Source organism: the organism of the source record quoted next, unplaced genomic scaffold, assembly GCF_019419815.1.
Source record: "Pyrus x bretschneideri cultivar Hongxiangsu unplaced genomic scaffold, Pyrus_bretschneideri_v1 Contig66, whole genome shotgun sequence".
Classification (NCBI taxonomy): Eukaryota; Viridiplantae; Streptophyta; class Magnoliopsida; order Rosales; family Rosaceae; genus Pyrus; species Pyrus x bretschneideri.
The window spans coordinates 654527-664316 of record NW_025999805.1 but is presented as its reverse complement, the minus strand read 5'-3'; the positions used below and the strand labels follow the sequence as shown (position 1 = coordinate 664316).

Sequence of the window (9790 nt, the reverse complement as noted above, 5' to 3'; positions counted from 1 at the left end):
ATGAAAAAAACTTCATGTACCAAATGTTGAAAACCACGAAACTTGAAAGTAATAAACTGATATTTACCCAAAAAATAAACACCTTACTATTTTTTTTCATAACTTTTGATTTTCACCGCAGCAAAAGCAATTTTGGAAAGAGAGAAACAAAAGATTGCAAATCCAACGATGATCTTCCCAAAACAACCGTGCAGAAGAATGTAAAACTCGCAAGCAACAACACTTGCCGAACTTTAATTGGTCCCCGCACTCTAACAACCGCAGTTTGCCCTTCTTCCTGCAACGCCAGAAATTCAACGGTACAGACTGATCACCTTTCAGAGCGAGAGAGAGAGCGCGCCATGAACAGAAGGAACTTGCTTCTGCTCAAGATCCTTCTGTTTCTATTTGCCCTAAACTCCCTCTCTCTCCTCCTCTACTTCACTTCCAACTCCAGAACGCTTACTCCAACACAAACCCTAACCCACCACTTTTTCTCCCTCAGCCGCCTCCCCTTAACCGATCAGAACCGCCTCCTCCCGCACCGCTACTTGAAGCCATGGCCGATTTTACCCTCCTACCTCCCCTGGTCCCAGACAACCCAGGTCCCCTTTCGCTCCTGCGAGGCCTATTTCGGCAATGGCTTCACTACCGTGGTCGATCTCTTGAAACCCAAGAAAGATTTGAGCTCGAATCGCATGGGTTGGTTCAGGTGCTGGTTCAGTGATACCTTGAGGAGCTCAGTGTGCGAAGGAGGGGGGCTCCGGATGTACCCAGAAAAGATTAAGATGTCTAGGGGAGGTGAGGTTTTGGAGGAGGTGATTGGAAGAGGAGAAAAAGAGGAGCTGCCGGAGTATGAAGACGGTGCGTTTGAGATTGATGGAGGAGATGGGGTTGATGGAGGAGGGGGTCAGAAGCTTGTGACCCAAGAACTTCTTGACCGGTATGTGCCTAAGGGTCAGATTGATCAGCACACTATGAGAGAACTGATTGGATCGATTCGGATCGTGCCCAGTGCAGAGTTTCAATGCAATGAGGTTAGTTGGGTTCTGTTAGTTTCTATTTTTGGATTTGGCTGTTGATTGTGATTTGCAGGATTTAATTTGTTTTAGGGATTCGTTGTTAATGAGATTTTGGTATATGGGGTTTTAAATTATCGAGTTTTATCTAAGGAACTTGAGATTTTCTAGTTTCTCTGTGTGAGTTTACTGATGATCAATGTGGTTTTCGCTATGGGAGTTTCCAAGTTTGGAAATTTTTAATAAGGGTCTGTAAAAGATGTGAGGTTCTTTAATGGGTTGGGATGATCTGGTGTCAGAAATCTGCTTGTGAATATCCAAATAATGGGAAGATTGCTTATGGAAAAGTGGATGAAGATTAATTGTCTGCTAAATTTTGTTGTTGGAATAATTCAAACAAAGAACGAAGAAAGTTGTGAGAATGATTATAACTCGGCTCTTCTTCTTACTGTTGTTATTTAATGTTCTATGATGACTGTAGTATTATTTGCTTCTTTTCTAAATCTGCTACGAAAGTCCGAATTTGCAGTGGATTGAGGAGCCAACACTTCTGGTGACACGCTTTGAGTATGCAAATCTTTTCCACACATTCACAGATTGGTATAGCGCTTATGTAGCTTCAAGAGTCATTGGCTTACCAAATCGACCTCATTTGGTCTTTGTAGATGGCCACTGTATGGTATGTGGGTTTGATTTTCTTGTTTGAGTTATCGTTTCTTCTCAAAAATAAAATCTTGTTTGAGTTATCTTTCCTTTTGTGACATTTTTTAGTTTATGTGCACACAATGCTAGTGGTGTAGATTAACTTGTGATTTCATCAGTTGAGGCATATTGAAAGGAAGAAACATGCAAATTTAATCTTTTTAGTTGTTTAGTGATAAGAAGTAGCTTTCAATTTTTCTTTTAACAACTTAAAAGTTCATCTTTTTTTATTTTTTTATTTTTCTTTTTGTTTTTTTTTCGGGTGACGGCAGTTGATGTCTTACCATACAAATGTTATATGTAATTGATGACTTTTCGGATAATCCTCTTTATACTCCTGGGTTCGTCTGACTAGTTTTCTGTTTAAAAATCATCCAAACTTGTTTTGGAACCAAAAACAACCCTTAGAAAGGTCATGACGATTGAGAGAAAAACCAAATATGATGTCCACAAATTTTGGCTGGATAAGTCATAACGAGGAATGAGATCATTCAATATATGTAACTAGATGGGATGAAAATGTGTTAGTGGCCAAGAAGAGGGACAGTATAGGTGAGCTGACTATCGACTTCTGTTGTTAATCAGTAATCCAGTATAGGTAACAGGGTAACCGAAAAGTAAAAATGTTTTAATAATATTGTTCTTACTAAACATTGATCAAGGACTGACTTCTGCCCACGATGAAAGCAGTTAGGATGCCCTCTTTAGGATAGAGGAGAATCCTTTGTCGCTTTTCCTGACATTTGTAGCTCTTTTTTTATTTTATTTTTATATTTTGATTCTGCTTCCTCCTAAGTTTCAAGATTACCATTTGTAGAGGTATAGTGTAAGTTTATCAATTTTCATTTTTATAGCTGAAAGGATCTGTTGTTTCCACTTAAGTGCTGGTTCACAAGTGTCCTGTTACTGATATCTCTTACCTTTGGGTGGTTATTTTCAGACATCTTTGGAAGAAACGTGGAAAGCATTATTTTCTAGCCTTCGATATGCTAAAAACTTTAGTGGTCCTGTATGTTTTCGTCATGCTATTCTCTCTCCTTTGGGATATGAAACTCCACTTTTTAAGGGGTTGAGTGAAACTATAAATTGTCATGGTGCATTGGCACCTGATCTATGGCAACACCCTGATGACCAGAAAACAGCGCGAATGTCAGAGTTTGGAGAAATGATTAAAGCCTCTTTTGGATTTCCAGTACATAGACATCGTTTTGAGAAGCCAACTTCAGGTCATAACGTTCTTTTTGTTCGACGTGAAGATTATCTAGCCCATCCACGCCACCGTGGTAAGGTTGAGTCAAGGCTAAGCAATGAACAAGAAGTGTTTGATGCCTTGCAGAACTGGGCATCTAATCACAAGGAATGCAAAATAAACCTTGTGAATGGATTGTTTGCACACATGTCGATGAAAGAGCAAGTCCGGGCCATTCAAGATGCTTCTGTTATTATAGGTGCTCATGGTGCAGGTCTTACACACATGGTATCCGCAATGCCAAAGACCGTGATTCTGGAGATTATTAGCAGTCAGTATAGACGCCCACATTTTGCATTAATTGCTCAGTGGAAAGGGTTGGAATATCATGCCATTAATCTTGACGGCTCATTTGCCAGTCCACCAGTTGTTATTGACAGGCTTAACGGCATAATTAGAAGCCTTGGGTGCTAAAAATTATTTGGTTTTTGCTGAAACCTATTCATCTCAATGCTGCTAGTGGAAGTGACAGAGAATCCTTCTTCCTGGTAGAGTAGATAGTTGTGAAACATGGAATGAAGCTACCGAAGCAACGGTATGGGACAGTTCAAGTTGTTGGCCTTGCTTTGCAAAATGATATGGCATTGTGCAAGATTGGTTGACAATCATCAGAGGGACATAAACATTTTCTGGACTGCGTTGTCTCTGCGTATGGTATGTTTCCTCGACACCCAATACCATCATATTTGTCAGTTTTTTTCTTCAGGTAAATGGCCTGGCTGCTTGAGTCATTGTGTTGCTTGTATACTAATTCTTTCTTACATATGCTTGTATGCTTGTATCGAGTTTTAGTCAGAAATTTTGTTATAAACTAATAAAATGGCTACATTTTCGTTGTTAGATTGAGATCGATGTTGTTGCATTACATGTGCCTTGAGCAATTTAATCTCATATCGTCTTCGAGGGTGATATGGATGGTGCATGACATACCATTGCCATTTTATCATGAGCTGCCCATGTATAAAACACCAGATGAGCAGTTTTTGCCTTGTGATTTTCATTGAGTTGAGAAGTGAATAAAATTAATGTAATCGGTCTGGTTCAGTTTTTTCCGACTTTCTTTCAGCTTGGTTTGATTCGGTTCAACGGTTCACCGGTACACTGGTTTACCGGCAGAAGCAAAAAGTTTCTGGTGTCAACGTAGTACAAACAAGTTAATGTGGCAAATTGAAAAAATGATCGTCGCATGACTCCATTTTAAACAGAAAGCGGTACAATCGCCTAAAATGTAAATAAATAATTAGCGGTAAAATGTGAGTGAAATACGTTGATGATCAAGAAAAATGATCGTCGCATGATTTTTCTTAAAGATGACCTCCAAATGAAGATTTATAAACCAAATTGTTCGTATTATGAAACTTACATAGCAAAAATACGATATTCAGGAATAAATTTGTGCATTTCTCATTGTGAAAAACGTTGGTATTACTATTATCCAACTTTTTTTAACTAAAAATAAAATAATTATCAAACGAGACGCAATATGGCCACCCAATGAGTTTCATGCTCATCCCGCCATCTCCGTCGAACAAAAGCCTTTCGCTGCGTTCCCAACTCACTTGTAGCCGCGGAGTTTTAAAAGCGCAACCTTCTGAGGTATGGTTTCGCTTCGCCTATACCCAACGGCTAGCATGCTAGTATCTTGCTAACAGTCGTCTATAATTACTCTGTTATATGCTTTTAGCTTAACCAAAATCCACCAATCAATCCTAATCATGCATGTCGAAACCGAGAATTTGCGGTATTTGAGAAATGCCTTCCAACTGTATGATGAAATGCCACACAGAGCTGTTTGCTCTGAAAACTCATTTCTTTCATGTTGGTTTTTTTCCCCAGTGATTCTGCTTTGTTATTTACATTTTATTTGATGACATTTTTGCGATAAATTGTGTGCATCCTCTTTGTTTAAAGCATATAACAATTTGCAAACGAGGATGGTGGGTTGCTTCCCCTCCACGCCCAAGAGGTTGGCTATCACAGTTGGATGCTTCATTTCTGCGGCTGCTCTTTTTTCTTTTGGCGTGCATCTCTCGTATGTCAATGTTGCTCCTCAACAAGCTCGAACCAAAGCTCGAAATGAATTTGTGAGAGAGCGGCTGAAACACAAGTACGGCAGCAAGTGATACAACACGCATCATTTCCATGTATCAGTTCAGTTTTCGGATTGCATCCTGTTAGGGGAAAAAAGTTCTGAGTTGTGAATTTATGATCCATCCCCTGTGAGAACTCTTTCAGGCATCGAAATCCTACTGTTTCTGTGGTGGTTTCAGTTTTTTGTTTGTTCAATATTTGATGTATCAGTATTACAAGTATTAACGAGGATGATAGACAATTCTTGCTGGCATAATTTGATTGCCATGAACATGAAATGAAAGCAAACTCTCACAACAGAAGAAAACGGTAGTGCAAAACTAGATCCGGTCAAGTTGGCTAGTGTGACCCTTTGCACCCAAGTTCGAATTTCCCTCCCCGTAGTTTTAGCAGATTCAGAACAATATGGTCCATTGTTCTCTCAGAAAGCGGCTCCAACAAGGGAGAAATTCTAAGGTACATACTCGGACCACTTGGCAATCTGACCGCAAAGAACCCCCACACCCACACACTTGTGTCTGGTGCCCGCCCTACATGGGTGTCCAGACACAACTTTTATTGTCCTAAGCAGCCGTCTGGACAGGAAGAACTCCTAACAAAGGTATATACATTGGGTCATTAGACAATTTGTAGAACGCACATATCACTAGAGCACCAGATACTCAGTAGGGACTCGTGAGAGGCGGGACTAGGGCAAAGAGAAAAACTGTACAAATTTACTCTCCAGTATTGCTAAACAAATCACTCGAGGCATCCAAACAGTAAGCGTTTATGATTGCCAAAATAGGATTACTGATTAAATCAACCATAAAAACATTGTTTGGAGTAAAGCAAGTTCCAACTTCAAACTCAAATAAAGTGAAATGCTTTAGAAAGTAGGAAAGGAGAATAGTGATGACATATTCTGAGTCTACAAAGACTAAGTACCAGTAACAAAAATTTAAGCCGCAGCTCCCTTCCCCTTCTTCCTCTGGAGCTTCTTCATGTAAAACTCCAGCTCCCTGCCCTCCAAGATATATCTGCAAAACATTACATATGAACGAACATCAGATGTGATACACCACTTTGCAACAAGAAGCGAAAAACAATTGTTATCATCCATGCTTCCAACTCTAGCAGAACTGCAAATAAACCAAGAGAGGAAGATAAAGTCACATACCCATCACAACGGCCACACTGACCGGGTCGTGATGAAATACAAGCCAACAGACGACCACCACCAAATTGTTCCTCAATATGCTGGTCCAAGGTGCGAGTCTGTTGACGCTTCTCCAGCTTTCTGGCTACATGGTTGCTCTTCTTTGCCTCCTCAGGAGCAGCAGCAGGTGCTTCACCATCCTATAAGAGCACAAAACATGTCAGCAATGACCATCAATTCTACTAATCTTGAACACCTAAATCCTTCATCTCAAAGAGTACAAAAATATTATCTTCCTTTCTGCAATCAGCATCCATACGTATACCAAAATATAATTCTTTCAACCAAGTGAGCACATTAAAGACTATATAGACCATAACATTTTTTTTCCTCTGGAAGAAAGAGCAATAAACATTCTACAAATACGTAAAACACAAGTCCATACTTAACGCATTGGACAAAGCTTAAATCATTGGCAACAAGAAATGAAGAGGCACCACTTCTAAATTCACGAAACAAGAGATAATAGACCCCTACCTCTGCTTCTTTCTTGGCAGCTGCCGCAGTTTTCTTCTTGCGGCCAATTTCAACTCCATAGTGCTGGAGATACCACTGCTTGAATGGTGCAGCATCAACCTGAACAATGGCACTTTTCACCAAAGTTTGAGTACGGACCAACTCATTGTTGGATGCATTGTACACAACATCAAGAAGACGGGTTTTGCGGGTCACGGCCTCACTACCCCAGGAGAAGTTTCCAGTATCAAGCCTCAGAGCACGCCACTTGACATTCCCACCTCGAACCCTGATCCTCCTCACTGTCTTGTTGCTTGACAACTTGGTGTTAGCAGGTTGCCTTCCAAGCTCGTACCTGCAAACAAAAAGTGCAAACTAAATCAATTCTCAAATCATCAAGGCTTTAAAGTAACATCATTTTACACAAATGTGAAAGTCCATTGTAATTACAGATATCAATCATTAATTAAACCTAAACCAACGGGCAGTATAGACCTTGTCGCCACAATACTGTGCAAAAACTTTGCACACGGTTAATTAATAAGTTAAACAACAACGCTCACAATCTAAGAAATAGAGGATTGGTTCCATATGTTGCATAAATTAAAACAATCCCTTCAATTGAGACATAAGACAGTGAATTACATCTAGTCAAAAAATCAAATAAAAGAAACAAACAGAACACAAAATTTCGAAGCAATTAAAGTTCTTTCAACAGCTAATAGACTCCGTCCTAAGTCATCTGATAACCGAAAACAAATAAAAAAAACAAAAGGGTTTTCTAAATACATGGAAAGGGGATTAATTTCTTCAAAACAAGCAAATCATTGATTTACTCATCAAATAAACAGGAGAAGCACATTATTCAAAAGTAAGATAACTTGCGCAGAGAAAAACATCAAAAATCAAAACAAAAAGAGGGAAATATTACTTTCGCTTCTTCCTCCAAGCCTTCTTCTTGCCTCCAGTGGCACGTCTCTTGTGCATGGAATCACGAGAAATACCTACAAAAAAATCACACATAAACGCAAGATTTAGCACAACAATTCACAAATGCGATATAAAAAAAATCGAAACTCCAGATGAACAAATTCAGAGGTACCCATCACAAACGAAGTTGGAAAAGCAGAAAATGGATCCGAGATCGAGAAGTAAGAGTGATTAGAGAGTTACCCATTTTGGCGTTCTAGGGCTCTGCTGCTCCTGGAGAGTCTGCGGCAACGCGGCTAGGGTTTGAGACGAGTGAATGAAGGCGAGCTAGGTTTTTAGTACCAACGTGACTTCACAAATTTACTTTATTGTCCCTCAGTGTCTGGAGATATAACTGTATGGCCCAAACAAACTCTATACTTTAGGGCTGCTTTGGGTTGGGCTTTTCTGAGAATCTGCACCCCGTCTCTATTAAGTTTGGGTTGAAGTCACGTTTAGATATTGATGGGCCGAAGAGCAACTTTGGAGGCCCAAAGTTTATCCTTTTACCATTTTAATTTGAGGAATTCTGTTAAGGGTGCCTCTGTTAGCACCCAACTTTTAAGTTTTTTGTTTTTTGTAATAAACGATATTATCTGCATTAAGGTTATTTCCAAATGAAAGGGTTAAATTTAGCCTGGTTCAGAATTATAACATGCAAAATATTATTTTTAAATGAACAATGGTCATACATGTACCATCCCCAACCAAAGCGGCTAAACATAACCCCTCAATAATTTATTAATTTTAAGTTCATACTTTAAATTTATTAGTTAATTTAATTAAACTAACTTTGGATGTTTTCAAATCTTATCGTTGAATTTGAATATATCATTACAACTAAGAAGCTAGGGCCCAAAAAAAGGGCTAAAATGAGAGTTACATTTGGCCAACCTGATGCCTCTTGGCCAAATAATGGCATGGTGGGCTCCATGTAATTATACCCCAACCTTTAGTTAGAGATGAGTTTTTTGGCAAATTAAGCTATTTTTTAGCTTTTGGTCTGTTAGCCCTCTCAATTAGAGATGACCTAAGGGGCGGGTGGGCTAATTATGATGTGTAAGTTTTGTTTCCAAAATGATTATGTATCAATTGCAAGGGGCGCCATCAAATGACTCTTCCATGACTTGAGTAGTAAGCAACACTCAGCTCATAGACATTAGGGCAGCCTAGAAGAGAGGAGACCCTAATGAGGTGAGTAGTATCTACCAATCCATGACATGAGTAGTATCTACTGATTCGATTGCACTTCCTTTAATTCCATGATTTTCGTCGACCTGTTTATTTGTTGGCGTTTGGAGCCCTTACGCTGGAATACACTCATTTGTTGCACTATATTGTTCTGCATAATCATGGGTTGTCTAGAATGATGCACAGATGTGCATTGGTGCCCCTGAGCAACAAATGTCATTTTTTTCTGTCAATGTGAAGATGCATTATTTGTAGGGATGATTTTCAAACGAAGATTAAACAATTGCACAGTTAGGATTATAAATTTTTACGGTGAAGATACGTTATTTATAAGTAGATGAATGAGTTCATTTCTAATGAGAGTTTTATTATATAAAAACAAATGAACAATACTTGCTTGTCTCATCCCTGTGGAATCTCCTCATTCCACCATTTTCATTTAACGTATTGTTTTTTATTCTATGTATCTGGAGAACCATCTATATCAACCACAGATATTAAAATTAAAATTATAGCCTTTATATGCTAATGAGATACTTGTTGCAAAAGCATGGGTGTTATAGTAATTGTATTTTTTTACATCACTTTCTCACCCCTCACTCCCTACTTTTTTTTTTCGCTTTATTATTTGTTACTAGAATAGAGCACACATTTTGTATGTGTGAACAATTTCTCTTAATAAGTGCATATTTTTTTTTAATATTACATAATTATTGTTTTGTCCTCCTTGTGTAACTATTGTGTATCAAAAGTGAGGGTAAAATTGAAAAAATAAGTATATGATTGTCATTTTCTCAAAAAAAAAAAAAATAGAGAGGGTAAAATAGGAAAATGATTGTCATTTTGTCAAAGGGTACAAAATTACTATTTTGCCCTCCTTTTGTCAATAGTGTGTATCAAAAGTGAGGGCAAAATAAGAAAAAAAAGGGAAAAAAG

General features: G+C 38.6%; 2 protein-coding genes across 2 annotated transcripts; one reads left to right on the top strand and one right to left on the bottom strand.

Moving 5' to 3' along the window:
* Positions 1–258: 258 nt before the first annotated feature.
* Positions 259–3789, top strand: LOC103951441 (beta-1,2-xylosyltransferase). Its single transcript, XM_009362804.3, has 3 exons — positions 259–1016; positions 1528–1677; positions 2641–3789. Exons 1-3 carry the CDS (start codon positions 342–344, stop codon positions 3361–3363), a joined length of 1548 nt encoding a protein of 515 aa, XP_009361079.2. The 5' UTR covers positions 259–341; the 3' UTR covers positions 3364–3789.
* A 2026-nt stretch (positions 3790–5815) lies between these two features.
* On the bottom strand, positions 5816–8007 carry LOC103951442 (40S ribosomal protein S8). Its single transcript, XM_048573291.1, has 5 exons — positions 7868–8007; positions 7626–7698; positions 6716–7049; positions 6200–6378; positions 5816–6059 (listed from the first exon to the last, which is right to left on the bottom strand). Exons 1-5 carry the CDS (start codon positions 7869–7871, stop codon positions 5981–5983), a joined length of 669 nt encoding a protein of 222 aa, XP_048429248.1. The 5' UTR covers positions 7872–8007; the 3' UTR covers positions 5816–5980.
* Positions 8008–9790: the final 1783 nt, after the last annotated feature.